The sequence below is a fragment of the Ascaphus truei genome, chromosome 5 (genome assembly GCF_040206685.1).
Source record: "Ascaphus truei isolate aAscTru1 chromosome 5, aAscTru1.hap1, whole genome shotgun sequence".
Classification (NCBI taxonomy): domain Eukaryota; kingdom Metazoa; phylum Chordata; class Amphibia; order Anura; family Ascaphidae; genus Ascaphus; species Ascaphus truei.
This window is the reverse complement of record NC_134487.1, coordinates 134496412-134517926: the sequence shown is the minus strand read 5'-3', so window position 1 is coordinate 134517926 and position 21515 is coordinate 134496412. Positions and strand designations below refer to the sequence as shown.

General features: G+C 40.1%; 1 protein-coding gene across 2 annotated transcripts in view; it reads right to left on the bottom strand.

Annotated features, from left to right (window-relative positions):
• Positions 1 to 20432, bottom strand: part of LOC142495418 (uncharacterized) — a 51344-nt gene extending 30912 nt beyond the window's left edge. The window contains exons 1-7 of one of the 2 annotated variants that reach the window (XM_075600903.1): positions 20237 to 20425; positions 20005 to 20048; positions 16115 to 16177; positions 12511 to 12567; positions 12154 to 12204; positions 11626 to 11658; positions 207 to 269 (exon numbers count right to left, since the gene is read on the bottom strand). In XM_075600903.1, coding sequence (XP_075457018.1) covers positions 207 to 269; positions 11626 to 11658; positions 12154 to 12204; positions 12511 to 12567; positions 16115 to 16177; positions 20005 to 20048; positions 20237 to 20291 — 366 coding nt within the window. In that variant the 5' untranslated portion in view covers positions 20292 to 20425. Of the gene's footprint in view, positions 1 to 206; positions 270 to 11625; positions 11659 to 12153; positions 12205 to 12510; positions 12568 to 16114; positions 16178 to 20004; positions 20049 to 20236 lie in introns of both variants that reach the window. The other variant, XM_075600904.1, reaches the window with a different exon arrangement.
• Between the last annotated feature and the right edge of the window lie 1083 nt (positions 20433 to 21515).

The window sequence follows — 21515 nt, the reverse complement described above, 5'->3', positions numbered from 1 at the left end:
ATACACCTGAACCGTAAAGGGATTCTGATGCTAAACCTGTTTACGAAACTTAGACACGACCCCTATATGCCAAGCCGTGTTGCCCGCATGAGACAAGAAGCGCAGATCATCAATAAAAGTAACGTATCCACCTTACACATTTGAGAACTTAGAAAACATACTAAAAAGAAACAAGTAGGAAGTTGGGAGAAATAAACATAGCTTACCAGAATGTTTTTTCTAATTTCTTCTATCAACTTATTTGCTACATCGGCAGCCTTATCTTCAACCTTTTTAAAAAATGTGATGAGTTTAAATAAATGATACATTCATAAATTACAGTGGATCACTTACAGTAATATTATTTATTTGACATATTTTTTGTTCTAGAGACAAAATAAGTTTTTGAAACGGCTTGCAAAAATGTAACAAAATCTTCAAAATTTGCAATAATTTACCCAGAATGTCTCTCTGCACTGTGGAGTAAACATGCAAATTACAGAAAAGAAAAACAAATCTCTTTATACAGTATACAAAATACATAAAAATGCACAAAATAAAAAAAATCTCTAGACAGAATCAGTGTGTCTGTGCTTTAGTGTATGAGACAAAAAGAATCTGTTTTTTAGTATTTAATTATTGTGGATTTATAATGTTTGCATGTCAAAAAAGGGCAGATAGTGTTTATCATAAGTACTTTCTGCATAACTTCTTTTACATGTCATTCACACACCTTCATATATTTGTATTGCATTATATACAAAAAGCTATTATGAAGCCAATATATAAAGATTCAATAATAGTAATGTTCGCTATTGCATCAGTCCTTTTCAGTTTGCTACCATTGCTAATGGTCTACCCCCAACCTGCTCTCCCCGTGATAGCATTGTTTTTTCACAGTTCTCCTAATTTATGCATCCCCAAAGTTCCTATTCATTTCTGTTTTTGTTCATAATAAAGTTTATCAGAAATCCAAGGAGAGCTCTATTTGCATGAAGAAAGAGACAAGTTTACTCTCTCACTAAGCACATGGGAGCCTAGGCCAGACTAGTGAAACACATCTTTACAGAGAGAAGTTGGTCACAGACAGCAGCTGCTGTAAGACACAGCTCTACTGTAGGCAGGCTGGGTCCAGTCAGTTTCAGAGTGAGTACACACAGACCTCATCACAGCAGCACAAGTGGCAGAGAAGTCCCTCAGATCCACCCCTGCGCTATATCCCCACAGCTAGCGCTACCAAAAAGCCATGCTACGGACATCCGCCAAGAAACAGGTCAGAGCAACGGACACCTGTAAGTACAGCTATGCTGACCGCTACAGGAGACCAACGGCACTATCTGAGGCAGTCATCCCTCTCTGATACAGATAACAGAACGCACATGACACACATTGACAAAGGCCTACAAACACCTGCAGCATGGCAGAACCTAAACCTTCACCAGACACCATGCATCAGATTGACGCAGATGCTGAGACCTCTACACAACCGCAAATGACACAAGAGTGTAAGGCAATTGCCATGGCAATTTAGAAACGGCCTGGAAAAATACTGGACTTTAAATGTTTAATGTTACAAATATTAGCGATCATGAAAAGCCACTTAAGCAGGCTGTAGCTCAACTGAGGTCTAGCCATAAATGGTACTAAATGCTGTCACACTATAGCACCTACAGATGCAGCGGCCGTTATCCGACCATTTATCGGGTTGAATGACACACTATAGTGCGAGATGGTCCTCTGCAGACTAAATGGCCCATCGAATTAACACAGCAGGTATCCCTGCTGTGTTAATCCTACCAGGTCTACCTGTCTAAGAGACACGCAGTAAGAGAAGCTGTCACTCTACCTGCACGCCTCTAACAGGCGATCGTGGGGTTTTTATTTAAATTTCAAAACTACAGTATTGTACCAGCGGGTCTCCGGAGCTGAACGCATTGATTTCAGGTCCGGGGACCCCCTACTTACTGAGTTACTGCCTCCGTAATGGGATGGCAGTATACCCGCCATGTTAAAATCCTGTGGATCATGTGATCGTAATTTCGGGGAGATCTCGAAAATCAATTTGAGAAATGGTCAGATAACGGCCACTGCATCTATACTTGACAAGAACCAATACCGGTGAAAGCCTGCAAGAATGAGACACACAAAAAAAAACAATCTTGAACGTGACGGCTGCATTCAGAGCACAATCACGGATGCTGTAATTCTGAGTTTGGACCTCTTGCTGGAGATTGCATCACAGCTCTCCAGTGCATCCTGGCATTCGGCAAGGTCCTTTAACTCGGCGCGATCTAATGTACCTAGTGTAAGCGCAGGCACTACCAGGGAGTGCGCTACCGCAGGGTCCGCATGTGCAAGTGCTGCATATAGTCACAAAGAGGTAGCCGTGAAATTGGAGTGAGCCTGTATTGAAGAGGAGGAGCAAAGGAATGCTGCCACAGCCACTGCTGCCACTGCACACTCTGCTTATAGAATGGCAAATTTGGAAACAAACTTTACATAAAGAAATGGAAACAGCCAACCGCTGAAGCCCAAGCCAAGATCTTGGAAGTAGCCGCGAGACAAGATGACGGGAAACTTGAGAACAATAAGTCCATAACAATTAAGCAGTCTGATAAGGGTTGGAATATATTCGTCTTTGACACCGACGACTATAGTAAAGAAAATCTGAATCCTCTCTGATGGCAATTGTTGTGCTGTCATGGTGAGTGATCCCACAGCAGTGTAAATACAAGAATTAACAGCAATCCATAATGAAGGCCTGAGTGACAAAGTCATATCGCAGTCTGAGTACGCTTTTATGCTCAATAAAAGTCCTAAAATAGATACTTTTTATAGCTAGCCTAAGCTACACAAGAAGAAATTACCACCGCCGGGACATCCAATAGTCTCTGGCATCGGCAGCATTACTGAAAATGTCAGCATCTATGTTGTTACAATATTGAGCCCTTTTGTAACAACTCTTCTCTTGTACAGTATCTTAAAGATACGAAGGATATTCTGAAAAAACTAGATGGTATCTTTGTGGACGAAAAAACTCTTATCACAGGACTTGATGTCGAATCACTCTATACGAGTATAAACATGAAAGTGTACATTTCAAATTACATAACTACTTTGTGATTAAACTTTTGAATTACGTTCTTACTAAAAATTACTTCTGGTTTAAAAATAAGATCTACCATCAAGAACAAGGGACAGCGATGGGAACCACATGTGCCCCTACGTACGCCAACCTTTATTTAGGTTGGTGGGAGGAGGCTGTGTATTCAATGATAATATGGCAAATTACACACAGTATGGGGAATTATAGTCCAGATACTGTATATAGATGACATACTTCTGCTGTGGAAGGGGCCATGCCATATATTCTATGTATTCCTCGCTAAACTCAATTCCAATAGTTTCAACTTGAAACTAACTTCTGAAGTAAGCAACACCTCCTTGAGTTTTCTTGACTTAAAGATAGAACGTGATCCCTCAGGCCTTCTACATACAACCATCTTCAGAAAAGAAACATTTACCAACAGCCTGCTAAAGGCTAACAGCCATCATCCATCTTATCAAATTAGGGGTATACCAACAGGTCAATTTCTGAGAATACGTAGAAATTGCTTTACCAGTGATGAGTTTGAGAAACAGGCGTTAGAACTCACCGAACGCTTTATACAAAGATGTTACAGCAGAAAAAAACTCAGAAAAGCTTATAGAAGAGCGAAGTATACCCCACGTGAAAATCTATTGAGGGACAAACCTGTTCAAGCATCAGAGCAGAAAGTCATTCGTTTTGTATGATCTTACAACAATCAATGTCATTTAATTCAATCTATACTTAATAAACACTGGCATATTTTGCTGAATGATGAAATTGTCAGAGGTACTAAAGGACCGTCCAGTTATGGTCAACAGGAGAGCTAAAAATCTTAATGATAGACTAGTACACAGTCATCTAACTATTGAACCAACTAGTACCTGGCTGAATAAATCTAAGGTAAATTGATCATTTAAATGTTCAACCTGTAAAGCCTGTTCATCCATGTTACAAACTAAAAAATTCCTAAATTGGGATGAGTATGGAATTTGACATTCATAATTTTTTTAATTGAAAATCGGCATTGATTATATATATATATATATATATATATATGGCACAGTGTCTGTGTAAAAAAAGATATGTAGTCAAGACCATACGTCAATTGCGCAGAAGAGTGTTGAACACCTGGGAGCGATTGGAAATAAACTGGAAACGCCAGTCGCTCACCATGTCAGCACTTATCACAATGGTGACACCAGTGTTATTAAATTTATAGCTATAGATAGAGTAGTGAGGGGTGACTGGGATAGAGAAATACTAAAAAGAGAAACTAGGTGGATTTACCAACTTGGCACTTTGGCCCCCCAAGGCCTCAATGAAGGTTTCCAATTTTCTCCCTTTATAGACTAAATGGTCCACTGATAACTGGGGCCTATTTTTAAGTGCATACTCAACACACATTCCTAGGTCTCTTACCAACTATGTCCCATTCTAGCCCTTCATGTTCCAGATAATGTTTGTCCTCCCACTATATGCATCCTTTTTGGTTTTCTTTTTTCTGGCAATATTGAAATCATCCACTCTGGTACTAGTGGCTATAAGTAGCTAATGACTAGCAACCATTGAGTTACGTGCCTATTTTTCTATTTTTCTCCTTTTTTTTCCATCTTTTGTCAATTACTTGGTTTTAAAGTGATGACTGCATTACTGATTACCAGTATTGTGTGTGATACATTACACATGCAAAGCATTTATTCACTGTATAAACATGTTCATGTGTTACACATTACTGTATGATACTATAACAGTTATTATTAAATATTTTTAGAATTATCTTAGAACATGATTTACCTTGATCTGCATTCCAAATAAAACCAATGAATGTTTGTCACATTTTGATTCAAGGTCCACAATATTAATTACCATTATGTGTAATTGTTAGTATGTTTACTCATGGTGGCATTGTACTGCACTGTGGCATGTAGGATATTACTATTTTATGCTACTGTTTACTTTAATAGTGTGACACCCGCTGTAACCGCACGCTGAATGGTTAAAGCAATGTGTTTACAACCGTTTCCATGATGATAGGAAGGGTACTTAAGGGCTCTCATTGGTGCGGCTCTGGTTACCTCAGATTAAGCGTCATATGACGTGAAACGTGTGTCAGGTCGCCATTCTGACGTCAAGACGTCAGCGTGCTTGAGTCTAAGGATCTAATACCAAGTAGTAACCGCTCCGTTTGGCACTCAGACCGACGGTCTAATGGCGGTTTACGTTGAAATGTAATACACTATCTATTGCTCATCACATTATGAAGACGTAATAGTGCTATAGTGTTGAGTTTTATTTATGATTTGCCTGATATTTGGGTCATTTAACTAGCCAGGATAGTATTGCTGTAGCCAGTCCTGATTACCGTGCAGTATACCAGCTGATTTGCAGCTGCTCCGTGTAACAGATATTCTATCTTGCCTCCATCTCTATCCTGGGCTTTTATGTATACCTATAGCAGCCTCCACAATACTGCACAATATACTATCCTCACGCATACCCTCAAAGCAAACTAGCCAGGGGTTCCTTCATGCTGGTGTTTATTTACTGGATGTCTACCTATCCATCATCAGAATATTGCAGGGTGTTATCACTAGGTTATACAATCTGGCATTAGTCTACCCAATATTTCTCATCTTCATCCTTCACCCACAGGGTTTTATATATAGACAGAGTCCTCCTTTACCTCAACCTCTTAGCCAGTTTATACCATATTGTGCAAATTATTACTTTACTGGTTCATCCTTCTTGATGCAGGCACACAGTTTTTATTTTTAAGTATGCTTCACTGTAAATATGTATTCACTATTTAGTTCATGTTCTAATTACTGACATTATTTTAACTTGTGTATGAAAAGTTAATTTTTATATTGTTACCATTAACCCATATCACAATCGAGTGCAATATATACAGAGACTTTCCCTATTGCGATTATTATCTCTATCTGCTCTGTTAGTGCACCTTTCATCTAATTACTTCAGTACACTCGCTGAGCAAGGAGATTCTAGCTATTCAAGATGGCGGCATGCACAGAAGCAATCATATAGCTACAGAAGATCCAGCCCAGCATATCAGAGACTATGTAAGAAGTCACGCCAGTATGAATGCCAGTCTTCTATCTCTACCAGATGAGGAGGTTATAAATGCCAAAGCTATGGAGATTGTGTGGTGTATTGGTGCATCACCACAAATAGCTCATTTGATATAACATCCATAAGAAGAATCCATAATCCAGGAACAATGTATATTGCATAAATAAACCATAAATAAACCTCCCAGGGTGAAAGTCAGGGACCTGGTGGTGCCCACACAGCTACCCCAAAACTTTGTCTCCAATCAGCATAAATTCACCACTGGGGTATGATACAAAACAGTCCAGCAAAGGAAGGTAACGAATAAGGGGCTAATGCCCTTTACCTTCCTGATGTGGTTCCAGGTAAGTGGATTCGTTGGCGTGCAGCCTTCAGAGAAGATCAGAAGACGTAGGAGAGAAGAGGAGCACAGCTCACAAAGTTAACGAACGCAGAAGAAATAAGGGCAACTCCAAACAGGGAAAAAATATATTAGCCTTTAATGGTCAGCTTGGTAACAATAACAGAACCACGCACCAATGCGTTTCATCCCTCAAGACTTTCTCAAAGGCTAATATATTTTTTCCCTGTTTGGAGTTGCCCTTATTTCTTCTGCGTTCGTTAACGCTGTGAGCTGTGCTCCTCTTCTCTCCTACGTCTTCAAAGCTATGGAGAGTCCACATGAAGAAGATGCTGTTCCTCTACGACATGTGCTACATCTACCACAGTGATCCACATGCTCACACTCATATGGGTGCACTACACCAGGCTCACAATCCAGGTACGCTCGCACAGAGAAACACACTTCCTCATATTTACATGCAGCCACCGCACAGCCACCACACATCCACCGCAAGGAAGAGACTAAATTTAGCAAACACCAAAAAACAAAAATTACACAAATCAAAAATAATCCAGAATAAAAAAAACAATCACACAAAATAAACAAGAAAAAAAATAACAATCAACAAAAATACATATCAATGAAATAAAACAAGCATTTGGCAAAAAATGCATTGCTTGTCACTGTATTTATCTATAGCCCTAAGGAGGCATAGATAAATACATTGGCAGTCAATGGGCACGCAAAAGAATAAAAATTAAAAAATACAATAAAAAAACCTAAAAAACAAAAAGTACATACTGTACATTCAATGTTTTTCTTACCGTTAGATGTCTTCACCCTCCGATTCCTGATGTATCAGGAATCTCTCAATCCGAGGCGCAATGATTCTCCACTTCAGGTAAAGTCTGTTCTTTCTTGAATCTTCTTTCTTCAATCTTCTTTACTTGTAATCCATAGTAATCCATTAGTAGATGTTGTCTCGTTTTCAGCTAAAATGAGACGGGACAAGCCTTATATAAGGCCTGTGACATCACATTTTAGTCAGATGGTACAGTTGCAATCCGATTGGATACTATACCATGTGACAGGCTTCTATTTTTTTTAAAGGATATGACATCTTTAAGGGATGATGTGACATCCTTTTAAAAAGAAAATTTCTGCCATCACATAGTACTGGAACCAATCGGATTGTGAGTGTACCACGTGGTAAATGTATATCTCACAATCCAATTTGTTCCAGTACCATGTGATAGCAGCCATGTGGTTTAAAAGGATGTGACATCATCCCTTAAAGATTATCTCATATCCTTTTAAAAAAAGGAAACATGTCACATGGTACTTCAACCCATCGGATTGTGGACAATCCGATGGGTTGTAGTACCATGTGATGGCAGCCATGTGGTTTTAAGGATGTGACGTACCTCCCTTGAAGATGACATCACACCCTTAAAAAATAAATTAAAAAAAGAGAAGCCTGTCACATGGTATAGCATCCAATCGGATTGGAGCTGTACCATCTACACTAAAATGTGACATCATAGGCCTTACATAAGGCCTTTCCCATTTCATTTTAGTTTAAGAAGACGATGAGACAACATCTACCAGTGGATTACTATGGATTACAAGAAAAGAAGATTGAAGAAAGAAGATTGAAGAAAGAACAGAATTTACCTGAAGCTGAGGATCATTGCGTCGTGGATCGAGAGCTTTCTGATACATCAGGAATCGAAGGGTGAAGACTTCTAAAGGTAAGAAAAACATTAAATGTATGTAATTTTTGTTTATCAGGTTTCTTTATTGTATTTTTTTTTCTTTGAATTTTTTTACGTGCCAATTGACTGCCAATGTATTTATCTATAGCCCTATTAGGGCTATAGATAAATACAGTGACAAGCAATGCATTTTTTGGCAAATGCTTGTTTTTATTTCATTGATACAGTATGTATTTTTGCTGATTGTTGTTTTTATTCTTATTTATTTTGTGTGATTGTTTTTTTTATTCTGGCTTATTTGTGTTGATTGATTTGTTTAATTATTATTTTTTTGGGTGCTTAGTTAATTCTTGTTTTTTTGGCGATAGATTTTTTTATTGTGGTTTATTTTTGGTGATTGATTTTTTGTTTTTTGGTGATTTTATTTTTAGGTTGCCTATTGACTGCAATAGTGGTTTATCATGCCCATTTTATATGCGCATGATGTACCACTGTGCCAATCAATAGGTGGGGTAGTTGCCCCAGGTAGGGTGGTTAGGCCACCTGGGTGGTAGCTGAGGAGAGGGTTAACCCCTTAATCACCTTAGCGATTAGTAACCACAAGGGGTTAGGGGCCATTAGTTTGTATTTTTTTTATTGTACTGTTCCTGCCCATGGAAGACATGGACGAGAGGACGGTGATGAGGATGGCCTTAATCCTGGCAGGGGTAAGTATAAGTTTTATTTACTTTATGCTGGCTGGATAATGTTTTATTTTAAATGGGCAAATGCACTATCATCGATATCTGGATAATAGTCATTTTGCCCATTACTGTACTGTATTTGTTGGTGGGGGGGCTGTTGTGGGTAGAAGAGGTGGGTATTAGGGTTGTGGTTTTTTTATGTTTGTTGGGGGTAGAGGTATTGGGTAAAGTGGGTAGTTGACCCAAGGGAGGGTGGTTAGACCTCTCGGGTGGGTAGCGGGAAAGGTTAACCCCTTCATTACCATAGTGGTTCCCACCACTATGGTAGTGAAGGGGTTAACTCCTCCTGCAATCTTCCCGGCAGGCCTTACCACCCACCCTGGGGCAACTACACCTTCATCCACCCCCTCTTCCCCTAATAAACAGGCTATTATGGTTTAATCCCTTCATTGCCTTAGCGGCTAGCCGCTAAGGTAATGAAGCTGTTTTTATTTACATTTGAATACTAGTGTGCGGGAGCAGGGAGTCTCCGGAGGTGAACCGCATTAATGTCAGGTCCGGGGACCCCTGCTTCCAGAGTTACAGGCCCCATTATGGGGTGCCGGTATCCCCATGTAATGTTTCAATCCCCCGGGTCATGTGACCAGGCGATTTAAATGTATAGGAAATACAGGCACCATATACCGGGCCTGTAACTCGGGAAGCAGGGTGTCCCCAGACCTAAAATTAATGTGATTCAGCTCCATAGACTGCCTGCTTCTGCACACCAGTATTCATATTTAAATAAAAACACTGCAATTGTCTATGAGAGCTGTGCATGGAGAGGTGCTCTCTTTCTGCAGCTCAGATTGCAAGAAAATCGCAGGGGGAGAACTTTAAAAAAAAGCTGAGATCACTTTGCTGCTATGCCGAACGGTATTGGCATTTTCCTGCCTCACGGTTTGAGAGGGGTTCAGATTCTTTCTGAATACCGTGATAAATAATGAAAAGAAGCAACACCGAATGGAGCATAGACAATACCATCCGGATAAGTCCCTATATGATGCACTCAGTGTCTGTAGAGGGAAAGTACCCTTACTCAATAGCTGTTTTGTAGTCAGAAACAATATGTTGGTCCTATATGCATTGTTTAATGATTAAGTTAAAATCCATTTATTGATATACATTAAAATAAATCGGAGCCAAACTATAAGATGTGAGTGTAATAAAAGTATCTAATGATAGCACGGTGTGCTTTGTCCTTGTAAGGGCAAAAGATATCCAGCAGTAATGGCTGGTTAATCAGCACAATATCCTAAGATCCAATAGAAGCACAAGTCAGTTAACAATAAAACTTTAATAGATAAATGCTGACAAATGCTTCTAATAAAGTCATGTCAATGGTGAACGACAACCATGTAGGTTAGGTCTACTCAACACATTAGATTTAAGTTGAGTAATAATCGAACCATTAAAGCCCATATATGTACACTCAAACATCAAGTGTTGGTGATGAGTGACCAACACTCTGACCTCTATGTTCCAACGGAAAGGAACACAGAGGACAGTGGGGTGTAAGGTGTTGTTAGATGTAATGTTGCATCAAAAATGTAGATATCAAGGTAAACAATCCACAAATGAGCGTGAAACCAAATATGAGGATGCAAAATGTTCTCTAAATACCAAGTGGCCAGTCCCTTGAAAAAGAACTCTGTGCAGTTCAAAACGTTGTGTGTGCCACTGAAAGAATAAATGTATTTTCTACAAATCCGTAGTGCCCTGGATCTTCTACTTACTTCCATATACTCAGAAATGACACCAGACAGTTTTTTTCCCTGAACCACGGAGCACGGTACTTTAAACGCAAGTATATTACTCATGTAATAATATCAAAGGTGTGCAAGACTGAATCTCTCATTCACAAATATAACAAACAAGACATTAAAGAAGGAGATATTGTCTTGCTTATAGAGAAACAATTTGAGTGAATTGAGTGGCCAATGGGTCTTATTGTCAAGACCATTCCTAGTGGAAAGGTCTATAAAGTTGAAGAAAAGACTACTAAAACTGGACAGCAAAAACCTTTATCAGGCCCATTACAGAGACCATGCTTCTAATGTCTCACCTAGACTCTAGAAAATGAACATTTGACCAATTTTCTTCTATGCATCCTAAAGAGACGTTTAGGAGCACCAAGCCACCCTTGACTGGTGCACCTACCTTTGCACCCATTTCACCAAAAATAACTTTGGAGACTCAGTGGTACCGGCCAGTACAATGGAGTTAATATGGACTATGGACTTTAATACTGATGTTTTATTGTATGTTTATTATATGTTCCATGTTATTATAGTCATATCTATTGATACCAGATGGGGAGTGTTCTGTCCCCTGGATGTGTTCTCTTTCCCCTATGGCTCGCATGATTTTTGGCCTAGTTCTTGTCACTATGGAAATTACCTAGCAGTAATTTCAGCCTGTTGCCTGAGAATCCTTTCACTGTTCCTTGAGAGTATGGTATATTCCTAGATCCCTAGCACTTGGTATAGCCCTCCCTGATTTCCTGGTGTGAGGCTGTTGCATCAGTCCTTTCCAGCTTGCTGCCATTGCTAGTGGTGTACCCCAAACTGCTCTCCATGTGATTTGTTTTTCACCTTCCCCTAATTTATGCATCCCCAAAATGCCTATTTATTTCTGTTTGTGTGCATAATAAAGTTTATCAGAAATCCAAGAAGGACTCTATTTGCATGAAGGAGATGAGTTTACCTGTCTGTCATTTCTCATGAAGACCCAGGGAACCTAGTACAAAACATAATATATTACTCATTCGTGATAAGAAAAATAGTTTTTGTGTTTCACTCTCGTAATATACATTTTCTGAAAATGTCTATCTATACACAGAAATTCAAGTTCAAATTAATAATCAATAGCTTATTTCCATATATTATTTTTAGTCAGTGTTTGTAAGAGGTACTGTAAACATTGGTGAATTGCAGAATATTGATACAGACAACATGCAGCATACTGTAATAGTTCTAGTGTCACTGCAATTAATTAAATTGGTAAGAAGAAGTTCAATAATGATTCTGTCTGACATAACTGTTTCAAAGAGACGTCTAGTTTAAGGCTACAACATCATGTAGCATGCAGTACTATTATTTTCTGTGCTACAGTTATCGAAATATATATCAGTCATAATCGTTAAAGCATACTCAAAGTCTTAGATTTCATATGTAAACATACTGTAGTAGTTTAATGTTTGTGTATATAACGGACAAAATTAATAGATTTTACCAATGTGTCTGCGGGTCCTAGAAGGTCACTGAGGGGACAGCCAGTTGTTTTCTGTAAGGCCATTAAAAAGCAAAGATATTATGAGAAATAGAAGCCCGTGGCAACATGGGGAGAAAAAAGCAACAGTAATATTTTTGTAAGTAGAAAATAGGGTAAATTAAAATCTAAATTGGACCTAATAAGTGAAACTGAGAGAGACATTGTGCTTGATGAAACTTATGCAGTCACATTAGAAGTAGCTATTATGATAAAAAATAATAACAGTTCTATTTTTTTTAAAAATACCATCATTGAAATAAGTAATTGTACTGCATGCTGAAGAACGTTGGACAGGTATATAGAGAAAATTCATCTTACCACAAATTCTGTGATCGCGTCAGAAACATTGTTGTATAATATCGCATTATTTTGTCCCTGTAGTACACAAATAATACAATAATGAAGTATAAATTGTTTATTAAAATTGAAGATTGTGTAGTCATTTCTATTTCAAACAGCTTTAGTACATATAAAATACAGACTAAGCTGTTTTATAACTACAGCTGAACCCCATTATAACGCGGTGCTCGGGGTCCACCTGATGCAACCGCATTATAACCGGATTGCGGGAAAAAAATGGCAGCGATCAAGGGTTCTGTGCGCGCAGGTCTTACCCAGCCTCAGGTAGGCTTCCGGAAGTGATCAGGAACAGCCAATCAGAGCAGTGACAGCTCTTGCTCATGTGTACAGAGTCCCTACTTGTCCTCTGGAAGACACGTGACAATGTACTGGCGTGAAGCTATGGCGGCCATTTTGAGTTTGGCAAATAAGCTGTGCGCTGATTAGTTAGAGGGTGGCAGTAAACTGCACGCTGATTAGTTGGAGGGCAGCAGTAAGCTGATTGGTCAGCCTCGTGGTGCTGCTGAGGGTTTGGGGTTCTTGGAGGGTAGATATATTGTTTTGGTTCTAGAAGTGTGTGTGTATGTGTGTGTGTGTGTGTGTACATAGAATACTACAATAGGTCAGGATATAGAATTAAAAAATCACTTTAAAGTTTAGACTCAGAGTTCATTATTTTTTTGATCTGCAGATTTAAAGGTTCCAGTTTGTGTTGCAAAATTTGCCCATTGATTAGTTTTTCAAATTCAAAGAACTGTAAAACCAATTGAATCAATGTCGATGATCATCAGTAGAGCAGACAGAGCAATTTCACAGTTTAATGATCTGTATCAACGGAAACACTGATAGAAATTCACACTCACGTGTACAAGATTCATGACACAACTAAGAATACTTTTATATGCAGGGGGTTAAACGGTCTACAATGAATGATGTGAGTGTCTGTGTGTCTGTCTGTCTCCATGGGTGTGTCTTTCTCCGTGTGTTTCTGTCTCGTGTGTGTCCATTAGCAATAAAGCTTTGAATAGAAAAAAAAAAAACCTTGGAAATATTCTAAATCGGGAGCCACGCTCAGACCGCATTAGAAGCAGATCTGCATGTAGCGGATCACACTATAATGGGGTTGAGCTGAACTGTATATGTAAGTTAATCTAATAGAAAATTAGCTAGCCTGAAATATGAGTCGATATAAATGTATTTAATCTATTTGCATAAATCATTCCATAAAAAAGAGGGTTATTTACAGTACCATTGTCTGCTGGCTGCAAACCGGGGGTGAAAAAACACCAATTTAATGGGCAAAATAACTACACCATATTGGGCCCGTATACTAGGATCACATTTGCAATTTTTTTGTGCATCAGAGTTTTAGTGCAATTTTTTTTTTACAAACCTCCATAAACTGGGCATCCTATGTATGAAGTTCATTATGTGACTCATACATATGATTTAAGGTTCGGCACTTTACCTGTTATTTTAGTTTTGTTTCTAAAAAAAATTGTGCTTTGGCTGCAGTTTTTGTTTTGGATTTTGTTTTAGATTTTTAGAAAATTATGGAGAAAAAACTAATTGTATGTATTTATACAGCAAGGGGGTTCAAACGCACATATTGTTACAGTGATAAACCCAGTGAACACAATAGTCATGTAAATAAATAAATATATTGCATGAACAGAGCTGACAGACTTAGATGAGTTAAGGAGGGAGAGAGAGAGTGCGTAGCTGCAAACTAAGTAAATAAGTGGCTGTCTGCAGTGTGTGTAGCTGCCATTTCTTTCTGTCTAGTGTGTGTGTGTGTCAGTCAGTGTGTAAGCAGCAGCAGTGTGTGTGTGTGTGTCAGTGTGTCAGCAGCAGCAGTGTGTATGTGTCAGTGTGTCAGTAGCAGCAGTGTGTGTATGTGTCAGTGTCAGTGTGTCTGCAGCACAGCAGCAGCAGCAGCAGCAGTGTGTGTGTGTGTGTGTATGTGTGTGTGTGTGTGTGTGTGTGTGTGTCAGCAGCAGCAGCAACAGCAGTGTGTGTGTGTGTGTGTGTTAGTGTGGCAGCAGTAGTGTGTGTGACTGTGTGAGCAGTAGCAGCAGCAGTGTATGTCAGCAGCAGCAGTGTGTGTGTCAGTGTCAGTGTGTCAGGAGCAGCAGCGTGTGTGTGTGTGTGTAAGTGTGTCAGCAGCAGCAGTGTGTGTCTGTGTCAGTGCCAGTGTGTAAGCAGCAGTGTGTATGTGTGTGTGTGTGTGTGTCAGTCAGTGTGTCAGCAGCAGCAGTGTGTGTGTTTGTGTGTCAGTGTGTCAGCAGCAGTAGCTGTGTGTGTGTGTGTGTCCGCATCAGTGTGTCAGCAGCAGCAGCAGTGTGTATGTGTCAGTGTGTCAGTAGCAGCAGTGTGTGTGTGTGTCAGTGTCAGTGTGTCTGCAGCACAGCAGCAGCAGCAGCAGCAGCAGCAGCAGCAGCAGCAGCAGCAGCAGCAGTGTGTGTGTGTGTGTGTGTGTCAGCAGCAGCAGCAACAGCAGTGTGTGTGTGTGTGTGTGTGTGTGTGTGTGTGTGTGTGTGTGTGTGTGTGTGTGTGTGTGTGTGTGTGTGTGTGTGTGTTAGTGTGGCAGCAGCAGTGTGTGTGACTGTGTGAGCAGTAGCAGCAGCAGCAGTGTATGTCAGCAGCAGCAGTGTGTGTGTCAGTGTCAGTGTCAGCAGCAGCAGCGTGTGTGTGTAAGTGTGTCAGCAGCAGCAGTGTGTGTCTGTGTCAGTGCCAGTGTGTCAGCAGCAGTGTGTATGTGTGTGTGTGTGTGTGTGTCAGTCAGTGTGTCAGCAGCAGCAGTGTGTGTGTTTGTGTGTCAGTGTGTCAGCAGCAGTAGCTGTGTGTGTGTGTCCCCGCATCAGTGTGTCAGCAGCAGCAGCAGCAGTGTGTATGTGTCAGTGTGGCAGCAGCAGCAGTGAGTGTATGTGTTTGTGTTTCAGCTGCAGTGTGTGTCCGCAGCAGCAGCAGTGTTTGTTTTGTGTGCCAGCAGCAGCAGTGTTTATGGGTGTAGCAGCAGAGTTTGTGTGTGTGCGTGTGGTGTGCTGTTGTGTTGTATGGGTGTGTAGCAGCAGCAGCAAAGTTTGTGTGTAGCAGCAGTTTGTGTGTGTAGCTGCTGGTGTGTGTGTGTGTGTGTGTGTGTGTGTGTGTGTGTGTGTGTGTGTGTGTGTGTGTGTGTGTGTGTGTGTGTGTGTGTGTGTGTGTGTGTGTGTGTGTGGCTTCAGTGTGTGTGTGTGTGTAGCTTCAGTGTGTGTGTGTGTGTGTGTGTGTGTGTGTGTGTGTGTGTGTGTGTGTGTGTGTGTACACAGAGGGGGCGGCAGTGTGTGGATATAGATAAATGCTGTGTGAGTGTATATAGAGGTGGTTTAATGTATTTACCATTTTATTTTAATAAACAAATCTACTTAACTACAGAAAAGTGTCTATTATTTATGAAAAAAGCCTACATTTAACCTATAATAGTAATAATCCCCTCAGAACAGGGCATTATTGGCCAGTAATGCCCTGTTCTTCAGGGAATAATACTTAAATATACAACATACAGATAAATAATAAAGATATGAAGTTTTTTTTATCTAGTTACCTGTGCACGTTTGTATGAGCAGAAGATGTCTCTTAAATGATGAATATGTTCAATCGCATTGTTCTAGAAATATGTATAATTATAGTTAATATATATATATATATTTAGGCATTGTGCATCACATATATTTGTCATAATCCTAATAAGCAATGGAGTACTCCAAAGGATTTAATTGGACTAGTGATGAGTTCATACTGTAATGTTGCTGGCATTTAAAGGTGCAGTCCCACCAGAACCTGTTGAGGAGAAAACACATCAAAACAAAGCATGCTCAAAACATATAATTACGGGATATGTATCTTTCTTTCTAGTTCCGATTACGAATGACAAAATAAGCATTTACAGCCCAATCTTAAATTTGCATTACACGGCAAGTAAATAGCAGACTTTTTAAAAATGATCTTGTATAAATTCACAAGTACACATTTTAGATGATTAAATCTTAGAAACTGAAGTGAAGATTTACTATAGGCAGCAAAAATGGTCTATGATAAAGCAACAGTATTCATGTGCTAGATTTGTTTATGGTTATATAGAAGGAAATCCATAAGCAGCGAGGTGCAAAGGAAGAAACAAGAGATTGTAATTATTGTTCATCACAGTGCTATTGGGCATAGACATACTGGGCCATATTTAATAAGCAGTGCTAAACCTTAGGACACCTAACAGCTCATCTAAAAGAATGCACCTATGGTGCATTACGGCTCAGTACCTGTTACAGTCACTGTCTGTTAGTTATAAAGAGGTGCAATATGTGTGCTTTTCAGCCTGCAGGAAGTTAAACTCCTCTGGAGATACTACATGCAGGTGCAGCTTATTAAGCAGAACTCTTGTCTGAAAAGGGGTTTTAAAAGACAGTCAGTTGCAAGTTAAGAGAGACTTTCCACAACCATGAAGGACACCGGTTAGAACTGCTCCCCAGGCCTGCTGGACCTGCCTGGGACCAACACCTAGGAATAGACTCTCCCTGAAACTATACAAGCCTGCTGGATGCAGGGCTTGTCTCTGAGAAACCGGCATTCCTTAGTCTGCCGAGGGAGCTGTCCTTAGTCTGCCGAAGGAGCTGCCTTGTCCTGTCAAAGTTTTGCAGTATCCAGAGGGATTTCCTGGATTCTTTGGGAGAGAAATCTCAAAACACAGATAAGGACTTAATTTTATATTCTTGTTGCAGACATGTGAATGTTTTGTTTACACTGTAAGATAGCTTAGCTACCCAGTGGGATAGTCAGGGTCACTGTTGTGTAGCTAGCCTTCCTACTGTTGAGTACAGTAGGCTTTTATTTTATGAGTTGGTTTGCCTTAAAGGGACAGTGTGCCTGAGTTATATTTTTTGCATGTATTGAAATAAACCACTGAAGGGTTTGTTAAAGCCTAAAACATACCGTTTGGACTGTTTCTGACCCTACTGCGAGGCTGTATTGCCTGGCCCTACAGATGCAGTGGCCGTTATCTGTCCATTTATCGGGTTGAATCATGCTCTATAGTGCGTGGTGGTCCGAGAATGTCCTCCGCATACTAAATGGCCCATCGGATTAACGCAGCAGGGGTCCCTGCTGTGTGAATCCTACTGTGGTCTACAGGAGAGTCTGAATCAGTCACTTTACCTGCGCTCCTCTAACAGGCGATCACAGGGGTTTTTATTGAAATTTTAACACTACAGTATTGTAGCAGGGGGTCTCCGGAGCTGAACGGCATTGATTTTAGGTCCGGGGACCCCCTATTTCCCGCGATACAGGCCCCTTTATGGGGTGCTGGTATACCTGCCATGTTAAAATCCTTTGGGTCACATGACCGTGGGATTTTAAATTGAAAGGTACTGGCACCCCATAAAGGGGTTTGTATTTCGGGAAGTAGGGGTTCCCCGAGGCTGAAATCAACTTTGGTCAGCTCAGAAGACCCCCTGCTCCCACACACTAGTATCAAACAACACCCCTTCCTCCCCCACCCCCCCCACTGTAAGAAAACATCATTACCTTACCGGATAGCTGCTAAGGTAATGAAGCTGCCTACGTATTATTTTTATTCATAGTGTGCATGAGCAGGGGTCTCCTGAGCTTAACAAAGTTGATCTCAGCCTCGGGGACCCCGGCTTCCCGAGATACAGGCCCCAGTATGCGGTGCATCCAATTTGAGTTGAATTGGAGGAGAGTAAAATAAGAATTGGACTCTCCACTTCGTCATCAACTCTGCAAATGTAAGAAATTGGTTTCTAAATGCTATGACAATTTTTAAACCTTTAAAGACTTTACTTTGTAAGCTACCGTGTAACCTTAAGTACTACGATGCTCTTCAAGGCCTGATATTCTCCAATACCTGGGATCTCTCTCCTCCTACCTTTCTCTACCTGCATATAAAGAAAGTATGACCTCCCTATCCTTTATCTGTTTGCCGTTTTCCCACTCCTTTGTTAACATTTATCTTCTCTCCTACTTTCACACACTCCTCCTAACCACATTCCTTCATCTCTCTTTCCCTCCACATATGCTTATGCCTATACACTACACTACTATGTACACACCTTTCCCAACAACACTACACCCCTCAATAAAAAGCACCTTCACAAATCCTCACCTCTACTCTCTCTCTAATCCTCCTTCTTGCTTTTGGGGATCTCTCCTAATCCTGGACCCAGCCATATACACACCTGCTCTTGCCCACGCCTCCCTGCAACTCTTTCCCTGCTGATGGTGTTAAACCATCTAATTTTAAACCGACCAACCTTACAACTTACCTGTCAAATGCATCCCAATAGCCTGCACTCATGGCTACTGCCCTACACCCAAAGTCACTCCTACCAACTAACGTAGCCTACTACTGCACTTATTCCCTCACCTGTTGTCCCTGTAAATTTCCCAACGTACCACTTAGATTGTCAGCTCTCCAGGGCAGGGATTACCTTTCCTATATTATGACTTTGCTGCGCATATTGTATTATTATAATAACCTGTACTGTATTGTCTTGGTAAAGCACATAGTACACTGTAGGCGCTATATAAATAGACATACCCCTCTGTGATAGACTGACCGGTTTCCAACTCACCCAGAAGACTGGGGGAGGGGATTTTAATGCTAGTGGAAACAGATGAGATGAGTAGGAGAGACAGAATTGTATTTTGCACGGAGAGGAGCAGACACAGTAAAGCAGAGAGTGCAAAGAGAGGGGGAGAGTGCAAAGAGAAGCAGGGCATGATGGCGGGGGAAGGAGAGTCAGCAAGGAGTGGTAAAGAGACACAACAGAGAGCAGTGTGCACATGAGGGAGGAAAGACAGCAAGTTTAGGAGGACACAGAGGCAGCAAGGAAAGGAGGAGACAGATGAGTATGAAAGGAAGAAGTGCACTTTACACAGAGAGGAGCAGACACGGTAAAGCAGGGAGTGCAAAGAGGGTAGGGGAGTGCAAAGAGAAGCAAGGCATGATGGAGGGATAAGAGACAGCAAGGAGAGGAGGAGACAGAGGGATGACAAGAAGCAGGGAATGGAGAGCAGTGTGCACATCGGCCCAGAGGGAGTGCATAGAGTGGAAAGCGGAGACAGCAAGGGCAGTGGGAGGAGGAAACAGAGAGACCACAAGGAGAAGAGGAGACAGATGAGATAAGTAAGAAGAGGGAGTGTAGAAGGCACAGTAAGGATCAGACACAGTAAGGCAAGGAGTGCGAAGAGGGCAGGAGAGAGTACAGTATAAAGAGGAGCAGGGCATGACGGTGGAGAGATTAAAGTGGGGAAGAGATGTTAAGAGACAGCAAGGTGTTACATGGAGGGGGGAAAACAAAGAGTAATGTTTAATTAATAATCTTTCAGATCTCCTAGATCGTGTACTGTATGTTATGCCGGGTACAACTAGTTTTGTTATAATCCCTCTAATTCATATATGTATTTGTTATATAATAATACCTTAAAGAAGTCAATGATACATGCATCATCAAGAGAATGTTCATCTGGAATATAAACATATGTATTACAGTTAAACAAGATCAGATACATTTCTTTTTAATTCAAATGAAAAAGATAATATTATACATCAAATAAATGTAGGTTATACATTACTTCAAGAATCCGTAAGGTTTTACAGCCCGTTCAAAACTGACTTATTCTTTGTCTCTAACATATTACTGTAATAACTTACCATTCCCGTAGCAGGAGCTTAAAGCCAACACCAGAACAAAAATTGTAACTTTCATGGTGTAGATTGTTGACTTTCAAGTCTCCAACTACTATATCTCATTCAGATCAAGATGTATATGAACCTCAGTCCCCAGCTACTCTTTTTATATTGCAAAAAGTCAGGTACAGCATCCACCTACATCATCAAACAGTAAACATGGGATCAACAGCATTAAATTGTCCAAACCACAGGAACCTTTAATGTTCCAAAATATTCCTATAAATGTTGACAGTATGAAAGAAAACAATACATAATTGCCAACTTTTTTCTATCAAGTAGACATTGCAAAGATTAATTCAAGCGGGCACACTGTTTATACCTATTCTTATATCTATAGTTTATCATTTATTTACTCTATTCTACTAATCAAAATAATAAATCTTTAATAAAGATAAGTAAACATACGAATTGATTAAAACCTAATATAGATGATACACCCAGTACAACAGATGATATAAAAACGTACTTTTTGAATTTAGAAAAGAAATTCAAAAAAGAAATCAGACTGTTCTGGGAGACTACCAGTCTACGTAACTATATAATGAAAGGATTAATACCACGTGGTTTAAGAATTAATACCTTTCCAGCATTTCGGGTTAAAGATGAAAGTTTTATTAAAAGTGGGAACGTGCACTTTTTTCACGTTCCAACGAATTAACGACTTTGCTAATTCAGTATGAGTCTACAAAGTTGGAAAAAGCAACTGTGGAGTTAGATTTAGAATTCGCACAGACAGACAAGAGGTCTAAGGAATCTGACTTCATTGATTTAGAATTAAAATTAAAGAAAATTTTTGAAAAATTCACAAAAGAAATTAAAGATCGTAAACATAAGAAATTTTTGCGAGACGCTAATGATTTTAAAACAGGCAACATTTACAAACCAAATCAAAAAACAACATAAAGAGTATCAGGAATCGTCCACTGAGTGGGAAAACTCAGATATTGAGGAAAAGACCACTAATCCAGACAACATTTTAAATACTTATCCCCAGGTCTCTTTTTTAGAGACACAGAGGGGAAGGAGTGGACAGGGTGGTGGACAATGAGGAAGGGGCGAAAAACCAGATGAGGCAAGGGAAAAACTAAGAAACAGAGAGATATGGGGTTACAGGGGAAGAGGAAGGAATTGGAGGAGGCACCATCGCCAGCCCCAATAAAAGATCAAAATGAACTTCAAGCGATAAACTTAACAACTATTACCCTTACACCCACACAAGAACAGGTTCTTAAAAAGGCCT